The 14,708-nt window shown below is 46.8% G+C and overlaps 1 protein-coding gene across 1 annotated transcript; it reads left to right on the top strand.

The window, feature by feature from the left end:
• The first annotated feature begins 419 nt into the window (after window positions 1-419).
• Gjd4 (gap junction protein delta 4) lies at window positions 420-3,065 on the top strand. The gene is made up of 2 exons (XM_041649528.1): window positions 420-483; window positions 2,044-3,065. Exons 1-2 carry the CDS (start codon window positions 420-422, stop codon window positions 3,063-3,065), a joined length of 1,086 nt encoding a protein of 361 aa, XP_041505462.1.
• The last annotated feature ends 11,643 nt before the right edge of the window (window positions 3,066-14,708 follow it).

Here is a 14,708-nt window from a genome sequence, read left to right as displayed (position 1 = left end):
TACCAACTGAGCCATTTTCCCAACTCCAGTGATAGAAAAAGCCAATAGTTCATTGGCTATTTAACAGAAGTTTTCTTCCTTGGGCTAAAAGTAGTAGCTTCTTATACCCTAAAGTGCCTGGCTTTTCTGATGGAGACGTCCAAGCACAGCTACAAGACTGGAATGTCCTGTGAGGGTAAGAATAGCCACACAGAGAGACGACTCCTGCTTCTGGGCCCCACAGTTGTCAGGAGTGCCTCATTGGCAAGCAGCTTCGGGCCAAGCATCTCAGTGTGGAGACAGGAGACCTGACCGCCCAGGCCTGGGAGCACATCTTTCTTTCCACAGCTTGGTGCTCAACTTAAAGTCTGATGTAGAAAAAAAGAACCATTGATTTTTCTTTAAACATTCTTGGAATACACAGGCCTCTTTCAGCAACCATGGAGAACTTGGACTTGTTGGGGTTCCTCATTATCACCTTAAACTGCAACATGACCATTGTGGGTGAGTCTTGGAGGGGAAAAATCCCCCAAATCTTGTTCTGGTTTTGTGTCTTAATCAAACTGACTCCCTTTTAAAAAGTTGATTTCAGTTTTCAGTTTGTCTGGCCCACTCCCAGGGAAGGTCAGCATATCACTGTTGGCGTAGGAACCCTGGCTAACTTCACAGGGTCATACCTTGCTCCCATCAACACTGGAGGAGGATGTGGGGCGGGGGTCATGATCAGTCTCAGGAAAGATCTGTTCTCTCAGCTTTTGAGTTCTGAATTTGAAGGCAGAATCAGGTATAATAAATGAGAAAGTAATGCTATGTTGTGCCTCCCCATCTACTTTTTTAGGTTTTATTTTGGAAATTATATTATAATATTGCTAATTTCTCTTAGCACTCTAACACATATCCCAAGTTTAATTTAGTTGTTTGTAGTCGCGGGATTAGAGCTCAGGGCCTCATCCATGAGGTGCTGATACACTAAGACAAGGTGCTCAAACACTGAGCTATGTCCCCCGCCCCTTGTGATATATTCATTCCCTCTTCCCAGTTTTCTTTATAGCTCAGGCTGGCCTTGAACTCCTGCCAGAGCTTTCCAAGTGCTGAGTTGCAGTCTTGCATAATAGCCCTAGCTATTCTTTTAACAAAAGAATAATAAAGATACCTGAGATTGATCTGAACAAGTCAGTTTCAGAGAGGCATGGGGTCTGAAAAAAAGAATGAAGAAAAGGTTAAGATTTGCCTGATGTGAAGTTCATAGTTTTTCTTTCACTCTTATTTTGTATAATTAGAATACATAATCCTGGTATTGAAAGGTTAAGCCCATAACTTCATCGCCTCATGATGCTTTTCTCTGGGCTTGACTGCCTTTATAAACGATAGTTATTTCTCTTTTCTTCTGTTTATTCACAGTTTTTGTTAGTATCATTAATAGTGACTGGATTAAGAGGAAAGGAATCTGGAAAGACTAGAAAAGGCAACATTCTTAAAGAAATTCAGTTTCGAGAACCCAAAGTCACAATAGCTACAGGCCCTATGATGATAGGGACCCTATAGGCTGATATCATAAATAAGGGAGTCACTAGAATTACCACCTTCTATTTACTCAGCACAATGGGGGAATATGCTGTCCTTTAAAACGATTAATCCCTGAGAAGGGTGAGATCGAACCACATAGATTTGCTCAGTCAAAATGCTCTCTGGATCTTTCAGCCCAGACCATGTTGCTGTTTCAGATCTGCTCACTGGAAACATCTTACAAATCAGGGCTGTTCCCAGCACAGCAAAGGTTTAGGAAGTAGTCACCCTCAAGGGGTGGTGGAGGGATTCAACGGCAGAGAACTTTCCTAGCATAGCAAGCGACAGGGTTCTGATTTTGATCCTTGCTACCACCAGTGTGTGTGCGGGCGTGCATGTGTGTAAATAGTTGTGTGTGCGGGCGTGCGCGCATGTGTAAATAGTTGACCCTATTGCTCTCTGTGTTACTGTCTTCCCAGGGTGGAGTAGTTAAGCTACTGTGTGGAGGCAGCCTTCTGTACCTTGGACACTGATCCTTGGACACTTTCTCTTGCCTAGGCATGCTCTGGCTGGTTGTGGCGGTCCTGCTGAGGATGCTGGTGGTGGTCTTGGCAGGGTCCCCGATCTACCAGGACGAACAGGAGAGGTTTGTTTGTAACACCCTGCAGCCAGGATGTGCCAACGTTTGCTACGACTTCTTCTCCCCAGTGTCGCCGCTGCGGTTCTGGTTAGTGCAGAGCCTGGCGCTGCTCCTGCCTTCGGCAGTTTTTGGCGCCTATGCCCTGCACCGCGGCGCGAAACTGATTGCGGAGGGAGCCTGCAAGCCCCGGGTGCCCAACCTGTCCACCGCCTACCTGGTGCATCTGCTGCTGCGCACGCTGCTGGAGGCGGGACTGGCTTCCCTGCACTACTTGCTCTTTGGCTTCTCTGTGCCCAACCGAATTTCTTGCTCGCGTGTGCCCTGCTCAGGGACTGTGGACTGCTACGTGTCGCGGCCCACGGAGAAGTCCCTCTTGATGCTGTTCGTGTGGGCCATGAGCGCGCTATCCTTCCTGCTCAGTCTGGCGGACCTGCTTTGCAGCTTGCGGAGGTCACGAGGGACCTCTCAAGGGGTGAAGGGCGAGGTCAGACCAGTCTGCGGAGTCCCCACACTCCCCCCTTGTCTCTTACAGGACCCTCAGGGTTGTCAAAGCAAGGGTCAGGTGAACCATGAAGGCGGCCAGGAGGAGCAGGGTGTGCCTGACTTCTTTAGCATGTGCACAGCAGGGCAGGCAGGCGACAGTCACGTTGGTCAGGTCATTGTGTCAGGACAGGTGGAGCATTCAGACCAAGACGATGGTGAGGCCACTTCCTCAGCTGGCGACAGGTTGGTGGTGGCTCACATAGAGCATGAGGTTAGATCCCACAGAGAGACTTCTTCGGACCTAGGGGGCAAAAACACCCGGTCAAGTGAGCTCCCCTTGGCCTCCCAGAGCCACCTGGTTCGGCACTGTTCAGCAAGCCAGCCTCTGGCTCCTGGTCGGCTGGCCACATCGGGCAGTGCCCCCCACCTGAGACCCAAAAAGTCTGAGTGGGTGTGAGGAAAGTCACACAGAACCTACAGACCTTTCCCCAGCACTGTGCTGCTTTTTGCATTATGACAGGGCAAGACGGTGCAGAAGTCCCTTCATCCATGTTCTTGCTGAGACCGTGTTAGGTTTAACTAGAAATGTGATCTCCTTGATGGAGAATCCTGTGGAAAACTGCCCAACACTATTCTAGGAACCTGAGGTCAAGACGCCCCAGCAAACACATCTTCAGTTAAACTGCCTGCGGGTGCAGGCCTCCCCTATCCACTTCACTTGGTTAAGCAACACCTCCCTCTGCGGTTGCAGAGCAAAATACCAAGATGTGATCTTTGCCTTTAAAAAACCTTTACTCTAAAAACTCATTACTACACTTAGGTCCGAAATACCTAAGTATATTCTCAGCCAGTTGTAATAAAGACTCTCAATTGGCTATAAATTGTGTCTGAGTGGTTTTCTCTGGTGCACCCCCCACCCCCCACAACAGGAGCAGGCTGTGTCTATGAAGCCAAAATCCTACAGTGAGAGATCAGAACCTGAGATTTGCTCCACAAAAGCAATACTCACTCCAGCCACGAGGCAGGTGCCACAAGAGATGGCGATATTCTAGGCAAGGGATCAAAGTTCTCACCTCACTGTCTCCCTTCACTGGTCTGGACTTCCGTTTTCTCTTTGGAGTGACGAGGGACCTAGACTAGAGTGTTCTTTGTTGCTCTTCAAACTGAAGACCCTGCCAAAATATGACCATCAGGCATGCTGACATACTAAGGGTGGAAAGCAGTCTGTCCATCTTGCTAACTGCCCAGCATAGGTTTTGGTAGGCTGAGCTATAATAACAAAAAAGTCTGTGTTACTATAAAAAAAAAAGAATAAATGAAATTTATGCCCTGGCAATGCTGAAGCACACATGGGCAACACATATATGGCGGTTCTGTTGAACTTGTCCTTATTGGGTTTTATGATCTAAATTGATGAGGACAAGTGACCAGGTCTCTTCCTCATTATAACAAAATACCAGAGACAAAATTATAAAGCAAAGATATGTAACTTTTATAGTCACAGAGATTGGGAATTCCAAGGTTAGACTAGAGAAGTCCTTTTAGCTGCTTCATAACACAACAGGGAATTCACAGAGAGGCAGATCAGTGCGCCAACTCGTGTCTCTCTTCTTTTAAAAGGGCTGTGGTGGGCACGCCTTTAATCCCAGAACTTGGGAGGCAGAGGCAGTGAGTTCGAGGCCAGCCTGGTCTATAAAGTGAGTTAGAGGACAACCAGAGCTGTTATACAGAGAAACTCTGTCTTGAAAACAAAAAGATTCTTATTTATTATTATGTACATGGTGTGTGTGTGTGTGTGAGAGAGAGAGAGAGAGAGAGAGAAGAGAAGAGAGAGAGGGAGAGAGGGGGGGGAAAGGGGGGGAGAGGGAGAGGGGGAGAGAGAGAGAGAGAGAGAGAGAGAGACAGAGAGACAGAGAGAGAGAGATCATGTGTTTGTGGAGGTTGGAGGATGGACTCTTTTTCTACTGTGTATTTCAGAGATTGAACTCAGATTGTCAGACTAGCACAGTATTTGTTATCTCTGGTATTTTATTATAGCAACAAGTAGTGCTGGATGCCTGTGGAGACAAAAGCAAAAGAGATCCTATAAGGATCAACAGGATTATCAAGCAGTCTGTGGGTAGCCAAGGAAGGTTGTACTTATGCACTTAGTAAGTAACCTGCTCTCAGATGCAGCAATCAACACTGGGAACTTCCCTCAAATTTCCTGGGTGTGGATTCAGTTCCAGGAAAGATGAGAAAAGTGGCACATTATGGCAAGGAAGGGAGGACTGCAGGACTCTGGTGCAAATCCCGGGGCTCTCACTCCATGCCCACTCCAGGACTGGCTTTGAAGGGCTCTGGTGACTCTTGCTGACTGTGTGGGGCATAAGTTTGTTTCTCTAGGAATGAAGTAGACGCCAGGCACCCTCCTCTTTGAATTTCAAGTGTGTGTGTGTGTACGTGTGTGAGAGTGTGTCTCTGTGTGTGCCTGTGTATGTGTGTATGTGTGTGTGTGTGTATTTGTAATTTTCTTGCTCCCAACATCCATACAACAATCCCTTTCTTGGAGAAGTTTAAACTTGATCTCCAGCTCTATTGTTAGTCCCAGAGAGAGATGAGATGCTAGGATTTCATAGCCTTATAAGTTGAACCTAGGTGAAAATCATTTTATAGAGAATTGAGAAAATTAAAGTCAAACGTCAATTGGGTACACCTCAGTGCCACTTGTCCGGTGTGCAGGAGGACATATCTTTGATCCAAACACTGAATAAAACCCGGATTTTAGTAGAAACGATCTCTTTCTTCCCCCAGAGGGGTCGGAATGTGCCCCGTCACATCTCTGGTTACCGTCTGCCTCTTCGGCTGAAAGGTCCTGGTGGGTCATCTGTGTGCCACTGGGCAGGTCTCAGGCAGAGCTACTTCTTAACACAGACACAGACACAGACAGACACACACACACACACACACGCACGCACGCACGCGCGCGCGCACACACACACACACACACACACACACTCCTCAGTAGGCTAGCAAACAAGTCTTTGAAATCTGTGAAGTCAAGTTAACAAAGCAGCATTTATGGGACATTGGCTCTGCACAGAAGTCTACTTCTGTTCCTTCCCGTGAAGCTAGCTCTCCATATGCCACGAGCAGTCAGGAAACTGAAGTGGGCTAAGTCCCAGGGCACATCTGTCCAGAGCCTCCCAAGTCCTCCAGCTCCAGCAAACTGCCCGCTATCTTCACAGGGCTCACAGACCAGGAGCAGGTGACATCTGCTTTACTGAGTGAATGTGGGAAGCCCACCTGATTACCCATAGAGCCTCGGGACAAGGACTCAGTCACGTGTTCCCAGGAGATGGCTCTAGAGCTGAGGTCACAGTGAGCGAGAAGTGAAATGACATTTGAAGGAGGAGGAAGGTGTTACCTGGAAAGGGTAAGGTTTGTTGGGTTTTGGTTGCTCTCAATCTCACCAGCAGGGGACGCTCTTGGACCATAGTTAAGATCCAATAGTTAAAGGCACTAAAACAACACGTGAACTTCTCTGCTGCCCTTTCATTTCTCTTTCATCTTTACCTTCTCTGCTCATAGAAATCAGGGTTTAAGAATTATCTATAGTCCATCTGGGAATTTTATTAGATTGATTTCAGTCAACAATACGATGGGGACTTGGAACTGAGAAATTAGGGGATAGTGGGAAACTGAACATTCTAGTTTCATAGGAAGAAGTTCATTGGACAAGACAAGAGATTGCCCTTGTGGGCATATGGGTGCATTCTGTAATTCTAGCATGTGGGAGGTAGAGGAAGAAAGATCCAAAGTTCAGAGTCATAAGGACTAGGTGTGACAGTATGAGCCTATAATTCTGACACCGTGAAGGTGACAGAAAGATTCCTGGGGCTTCGGAGGCAGCAAGTATAACCTATCTCAAACAAAAGAATGTGATTGAGCAAGGGTCCCACCGTTGACTTCTGGCCTCCACTTGCATACATGCACACATATACATAGACTCATGAACCATCATTTCCCCAAAATATTCAAGGTCATTGTTTACTTGGGAAACAGACAACCCTATGTCCAAAAAGCAAAGCAAGACAGAATAAACAAACAAACACAGACAGAGCATAATATCTGAGAGAAGATGCAGAAGGTAGAGGTCACACGAAGGAAGGGCACAGCAGGAGAGCAGGAGGGACACCAGGGTTATGCTTCATTCACTTCTCAAACTGGTTCTCACTCCAAGTGCAGTGGTCACCCCAACTGATGGTGGTGGGGGAGGCTGCAGTGAAAGTAGGCCCAGATGCATGTATGTGGTGAAACAGGCAAGGCAGAGGATGCAGCAACATTGTCCTGTAGTCTCTGGGAAAGCCTTGATCTTATGAGGGAAGTAGCCAACAATGCAGCTGGGATTTGAACCTTTGGTTGCTGCCTTGAGTCTTCTCACCAGAGCTAATGAGTGCTTTACGGTAGGGTTCTGATGAACTTCAGCTGCACCCTGACTTCATGAACTTGGAAACATCTGTGTAGGCCTGCACTACGGCTCTTCAGTCAACACGGGGAGCCGAAGGTCAATGCCCTGTAATCCCTTTTGAGATGGTGTCTTCAATAGTGTAGGGTTTTCCCATAAGGTCCCACCTCTTAAAAACTCACAATGCAGAATAAACACCCATTGATCTTAAGAGTATTTGAGTCATTTTTAAACCTGAAGTACTTCAACTAAGCCATTTCCTTCATATAAGATTCAATTTACCTGCATGAGGTTTGGAGAATTTTCTGGCATGGGGAGTATCAAGCCCAGGATATGGCTGCAGCATTTTGCTGTAACTCTCTGCGTTTTAAGAAAGCTTGCTTTATCTAAGTTTTTGTTCCTTCTTTTTTAGTGGTCTCGAGGGTTGTCCTGGGGCTTGGTGTGTAAGGGGCCAGTGGTTTCTAATCGACCAGGGTCCTCAGCGGCTCATTTTGTAAGAAGAAGTTGTTCATTGAGCCCATCCTCAAAAATGTGAATATCACAGAACTTATCTCTTAAAGGTAGCCCTGAGCAAGTGTGCTGGTGCACACCTGCCACTCCCTCACTGTGGTGAAGGGCAAGCCCACCAAAGCGCAAGGGTAGCCTGGGCTACGCAGGGAGCTCCTGCTTCACAAAAGAAGCAGGAATGTTAAGATGCAAAAATTTATCTTATACTTAAAAAATACAATAACAGTAAAGCAACCAGATGTGGTGGTTCACGTCTTTATCCCAGGCAGAGGCTGAAACGCCAGTTCCAGAACGCCTAGGGCTACATAGTAAGACTCTGTGGCAAAAAAGAAACAACAAACAAACAGGGTGGACGTATCTTTGCAGCAAGAGGGGTTTCTGTTAGTGTTTGTTTACATGTTTTGAGACGGTGTCTCCTGAAACCCAGACCAGCTTCACTATGGAACGCAGAATAGCTTTTAATTCTCCATCCTCCTCTTGCAACTGCCTATACTCTGGAATTACAGGGTGGCACCATCACTGTTCCTGCCTTGCCACCTCTGCCACCCCAGCTTAAGCAGAACTTAGTAATTACCCAGACTGGCCTTCAACCCTCAGTCCTTCTACTTCTACCTCCTGGGGCACTACCATTTTAGTTTAATTTTGTTGCTGTTTTTTTTTTGTGAGGGGGGGTGGGAGGTGGACACTGAACCCAAGGCCTTGAGCATGCTGGGAAGTGCTGGACTTGGCAATTTATCAGCAGGCAGAGAGTTCTTTAGGATGGCAATTAGGAGTTTCAAGAAGGCATTGTTCTTCAGGTTTCATTTGTCCTAGAATTCAGTTCCTGCAGCTGCCCTGCAAAGCAAGAACTACTTATCCTTCAGGGGGGAAATGGAGGAGACAGACTAGACAACAGACAGAGGGACCCAGAATCTACACACCAGCTCCCCCAATTCCCCAGCCTTTCTGCAGTTTACTGAAGATTATTAAAATCAATTCAGTGAAAATGATATTTGAGAAGAATTTTTCAGAAAGTTTGTTGAGTGACAGCCTTTTCCTGGAGAGAAGCAACATGTAGGATCTACTGACCCAGAAAAGGAACCCAGGGAAAACCAAGAACAGCTGTGCCAAAGTTTAGCTTGGGAAACCTTGAATTTTTATTGAGGTTATTAAAGGGAGCATGGGCTGTGATGTCCGTGGCCCATGGATGTCCAGGGTCTAGGCTGCCATGTTGGTGTCTGAGGGCTATGATGCCATTGGGGCGATGGTGTCATCTGGGCCAGGATTGCTGCCTATGGTCATGTTTGCATTCATGGCTCTACCACAGCCAAGGTCTGTGTTGATGATGTCCATGTCTCCTGATATCATTGAAGCAATGCTGATGCCAGGGGTCTGGGATGCCTCGTGTGGCCATATTGGTGTCCAAGGGCCTTGATGCCACGGAGCTGTGCCAATTCAGGTGGCCTGCACAGTCATACAGTGCCAGGCCTGGGCTGCTGCTGTAGGCCTTGTCTGGGTCCGTGGCTTTGGGCTGATGTCCATGGCTCATGTTACCACTGGGAGAGGGGAGCATCGTCATAGGAACCATGTGTGTTGAAATCCCAAGGCTGTGCTGAGCCAGCCCTGTTCCTCACTGGCACTAGGATAGCCGGCCCCGCCCCTTGCTGGACACTCCAGCAGAAGAGCTGGCAACACCCCGCACACACGGGAGAGCTGAGCCCAGAACTCTGGAGAGATGGCCTCACCCCTCACAGGCCCCAATGGCATCGGCCTAGGAGAGTTGACTCTGCCTCTCACCTGAGGGGGTGGTCCCAATGGCCCAGTCCGACCAGCTCAGCTACCATCAAGACTCATCTATGACCTGCTAAAGTGCTTGCAGGAACTGGTCCTGTGGAACAATAAGGGTAGGATCTCCATGACTCTGGGCAACAACGGGACATCTGAGAAGAGTTTCCACGAGGGCCCAGTGGTGGTGATGTGCCAGAAGCCAGAGGCCTTGAACAGGACCGGTGACTCAGTGCAATGAACATTTGTGGGTGGGGCTAATTGGACAAAAGGGTAGACTGTGAGACACTCAGCAGCTCCCGATACCACTGGGAAGAATGAAGAGGTGCTGGAAAGATGGAAGATCGAGGTAGGTCTTTTGCTCAGTTTATTTTGTCTTTAATTTGAGGGGAGCGCACTGCAGGGGTGAGGGACGGATATAAAGGCACTGGGAGAAAATTGGTTTAGGGTGCATGAGGTGAAAATTTCAAAGACTCAACAAAGGTTTTTTTTTTTTTTTTTTTTTGATGATGGCATCACAAAGACTCCACCGTGGGTTCTCCACACAGCTTGCAGGCTGTTCTCCAGCGGGTCAGCATCTCCTCCCCAAACAGTTGTTTACCCTTTTTTAATACTGCTGGGAATGAATCCCATTTGTTCCCTCAAATGTGTGAAAGTTTCCCTTCTCTCTGGAAGGAAAGTTTTTATTCAGAAGAAAGTGCTATTCAACAATTAGAATGTTGTTCCTTTTTGACAGCAACCACAACAACCAAGCAAAAGCCAGGCACTTCTAATCCTAGCACTAGGGAGGTGGAGGAAAGTGGGCACAGCTGCTCAGATTCCCTGGGCTTGCTGTACAGATTTACCTACGACAAGAATTTCAGGCTAGTGAGAGGCCCTGTTTCCAATAAAAAGAAAAAAGAAAAAAATTCCCTAAAGGACTGAGAGCCTCCAAGGCTGTCCTCCACTCTCTACACCCAAATGCACAGACAAAACAAATGGGTGCTTATTTTTATTAAAATATTCTTATTTGACACATAACCATAACATATTTATAGGGTATGGTGTGGCATACAATATGTATTGATCAGATTAGCTTTATTGCTGTACCTGTGACTGTCTAAGTCTAATTTACTATAATATGCACCCGATTCAAACAAGTATACAGAAAGAAAGGTTTGTTTGGCTCCCAGTTTGGAGATGTCAATCTGTCATCAAGCGTCCCTGTTGCACTGGGCCTGTGGTGGGGCAGTGGGTCATGGTAGAGACTTGTGACTGAGCAGAACCACTCATGTGTAGTGGGAAGGAAAAGAGAAGTACAAACCAGGTCCCATGGCCCCCAAACTGGGCACCCCAATGGCCTCAAGACCTTTTAGTAGTTTGCTACTTCCTAGCAGTGCTAAAGTGGAGACCAGGCCTCTAACACGTGGGCATTTGGGGACCATTTAAAGCCCAGACTATTAAAAAAAAATAAATAAAGTCCAGACTATTGTAATCGGATTAAACATGAAGAGTCTCTTGTTGGAGATTTCTAAGGTCCTCTCTTTAGGGACTTGAAATAGTTAATTGCTGTCACAGTAGCCTGCTGATGTAGGACATCAGCAGAGAGCAATGTCTCAAAAAATCCCGCACCCCCTGGTGTGTTTCTGTAGCCCGGCTTCCTTCCACAGAACTAGCAGGAAGCTTAGCAGTTGAGAAGTGAAAGCAGGCTTGCCATGCAGTTAGTAAAATGCTTGTAAAAGTAAGCCTCACTTTCTGGACCTTCAGTGAAGAGCTCTGTGATGACACCCCATGTTAGATGGGACAGGGAGGTGACGACCCCCCACTCACTGCTGGGCTTGTTCCTGGTCCTGGAGAGTCATGTCACTCCCGGGGCATGGCGCTGGTGGTCATGTCTAGAGGAACGGGCTTCAGTAACTACACATTTACTAAACAACATATTTTCTAGTTAACATATTAAAATTGTATGTTACTCAAAGACTCATAAGTTTAACAAAATTACAAATCGTGCGCTCTGTGTGTATAATTCCTTGTTTTATTTATTACAGGTGTGAAATGCTGTAATACATGCCTGCTCTGCATAGTGAACACTAACAGCAAGGCCTGAAATTCCGAAGTTCCGCCTTTGTACCAGGTGGGGGCACTCTTGTTTTCTCCCAAATTTACCTCTTAGGTGTAGGCGACAAAAAGGGGTAAGAAAGGTGTGTGCATAAGAAATACTTTAAAAATGTATTATTTACATGTATGGAAATATAACAATGAAACCAAATATTGTTAATACATGCTAATAGATGAAGAATTACTTCTCAGTGACAGGAAAATATTACTGTTCTAAGTACCATTAGTTTTCCTTTTCTTGTTTTGTTCTTGAGATTGGTTCTCACTGCATGACCTGGCCTGGAATTCACCAAGTAGACCAGGACAGCCTTGAACCCATGCAGATCCTTCTGTTTCTACTTCCTGGGTGCTAGGACTGAAGGCTTATACCACCACACCAGCTGATAATCTCTACTATGAATATTTTTTATTCAATCATATCTATTAATTTATTTTCATCAGAGTTGCCAGCAGAAGTTTAAAAAAATGTTTAATTCTCAGATGGAGTCCCTAGAATCAATCTCTAAATTTATTGGTCTAGGATACAGCTTGGACAGCAGTAAGCTATTTTTTTTTTTCTCTTTGTTTTGAGAAAGGATCCCTGACTTTCCCTCCTGAGTGCTGGGGTTATAGACACGTGTTGCCATCAAACCCAGACCTTTGTGAACGCTAGACACACAATCTACAAACTGAGTTCCTCAGCCGTATTTTTAGTCTTTTGAACATCCTAGGCTCTGATTCAGTTTCCTGACTGTGGAGACTATAGGCATGTGCCACCACCATGGGCTCTGGCTTCAGGAGTTTTTTTTTTTTTTTAAAAAAAAAACACTCCAAGGGCTTCTGACAAGTGAACAGAAATAGGAACTGCTGCTGGGGCATGGTGTAATTAGGAACAGGTTTTATGGGAGCCAAGCTGCAGATACAGGCTTTCTAACTTAGCATATAATTCTCTGGAGGATTAAATAAAGCAATACAAATAATGGTCGTCCCAGAGCTTGCAAAGTCAAGCACAGTAGCTCTTCAGTTCATGCTCATCCCAGCTGTCCTGGGCCTTGGCGCTTTATCTTTGCTCTCTTGCTCCCATCTTTCTCTGGTTAGTGTCCGTCCTTCCCAGGGACCACTATCCTCTCAACGCACTTCCACGGTGATAGCCTATGACCGCTGTGTGGTCGCCGGCTCCAGCTGTTGCCTGCATGTTGGCTCCCCCGCATTCCAGAGCCCTTCTGCCTCACCTCCTGACCCTCTATCACCAAGGAGAAGGGGCTGATCATCACTGCCTTCCTCCCCTGGCCCGCTGAGGCACTCTCTGCAAGGCCTCTGACTCTGCTGGCTAGGGCAGTCTTTTCTGTATCTGCCCTTTCTCCTCAGTGAGGTCTCTATTGGGAAGGACAGGATGGCTGTGAACAGGAGTTGTGAGGACTCAGAGAGTACCCTCTGTCAGTCAAAGACCCAAGGGTCAAGCCTTTCAGAGATCAGGTGGAAAGTGAGTGACTCTGAGATACGCTGGTACTGTGAGTCCTGACTCGTCAGTTATGGTTGCCCACAGGTGTGGACTTTCGATAGAAGAGTGGGGCAGTGGAAACAGGTACAGAAATGGGAGGGGCAAACAGTCTAGGCCCAGCTCTATTCTGGATAGAGTGATTTTTACAAGTGCAGCAATTACTTTTTGTTAACCTGTAGCAAGGACTATGTTGGACCGGTGGTAATTTGAACAAGAACAGCTCCCATATGTTTGAATGTTTGGTGCTTAAGTGGTGGAACTATTTGGGAAAGATTAGGAGGTGTAGCCCTGTTGGAAGAGTCATTGGGGGTGAGTTCTGAGGTTCCGAATGCCCACCCTGTTCTCTCTGTCTCTGTCTCTCTCTCTCTCTCTCTGTCTCTCTCTCTCTCTCTCTCTCTCTCTCTCTCTCTCTCTCTCTCTCTCTCGGCTGCAGATCAGATATGAACTCTCAGCCACTGCTCTACTGCCTTGCCTGCTGCCATCCTCCCTGCCATGATGGTCATGGATTCTAATCATCTGGAACCGTGAGTCACCAATCAAATGCTTTCTTTTATGAGTTGCCTTGCCCCTGATGTTTCTATCAGGGTAAGAGAAACATAACTGAGATCTCCCCAGGACTTTATATGCACCGACACATGTGTGAGTGGCTGCCTCCACTGCAGCTTCTGTGAAATCAGGCCTAGACACTGAGTTCTGGGGGTCACACAGGCCTGGTCACCCGTATGTCCTCCTTCCTGGACAGCCAGAGCAAACCAAAGCAGTTGCTCACCCCACCCCATGGCTAGCCTCCTTTTCCAGTGGCGTGTCCTCTCCTCGGTGTGTTCCCTAACACCTGGTGGATGACAACTGAGTGCATCCTTGTGTAACTCTGAAGGACATCCCATGGCCCAGCAGATCTGCCTCTCTCCAAGGAAATTGTAAAACAATACATCATGAAGCAAGAAAATTGTACCCTTTTGCTATGGAAGTGGGGCATTACATTGCCATTCCTTAAATGGCAATTTTTAGAGTTTAATACTTGGGATGTTAACACAGGAGGATTTAATTCAATTGTGGCTAATAAAATTGTGAGTGGCAGGGGTCTCTTGTGGCACCTTACCCTGACATAGGTCTGGGGTGTTTTTCTTAAGAAGATGGCTATAGAATTCAGAGTACAAATGCGTGCAGGTCCACCGAGAAATAGAACCAACACTATCAAGATTTTATTTTTTCAGAGTCTTTAGTCCAAGATTGGTTTAAAACTTTATTTGTAGCTGATGATGATTTTGAACTCCTGATGGGGTCACAGACATATGCCGCTGTATTTATCCTATGCAGTGCTGGGGATCGAACCCAGGGCTGTGTGCATGCTATCCAAGCCCTGGAACAGCTTAGCACTTTGCCCAGCTCCACCATGGCTTTTTCAATCAAGAAATCAAACTGCTCTCTCCTGCAGTTTCTGGAACCTTGTTGTACCACAAGATGGCAGTACAGCATCAACCTTTTAAATCAATGACAGGCTCCTGGCCCTTGTTTTGAGCCTCCCCAAAATGTTTGCAGGACTCTCACAAATAGATCCTGTTCTGCAATTGGCTCTGTGTGATTTCCTCTTAGTTAGACAACCTGATTTCCTCTCCTCAAACGTTGAGGTGTTGCAGGTGCCCACAGCTCAGTCAGTAAGGAGGGTGAGAAATGAGGCTGCACCGTCTGTTTTTCTATTAACTTTCCCACCTCTGTTTACAGCACTACCAGGTGGCCTTTACTACACAGCAAAACCAAAAAGTCCCGCAGCAAGTGACTTCAACAAGCTTTGGCTTCCTGGTGGC

The sequence above is a fragment of the Microtus oregoni genome, unplaced genomic scaffold (genome assembly GCF_018167655.1).
Source record: "Microtus oregoni isolate MIOR12 unplaced genomic scaffold, Mior012 000004F_ref0000308, whole genome shotgun sequence".
In the NCBI taxonomy this organism is placed as follows: Eukaryota; Metazoa; Chordata; class Mammalia; order Rodentia; family Cricetidae; genus Microtus; species Microtus oregoni.
This window is presented reverse-complemented; position numbering and strand designations above follow the sequence as displayed.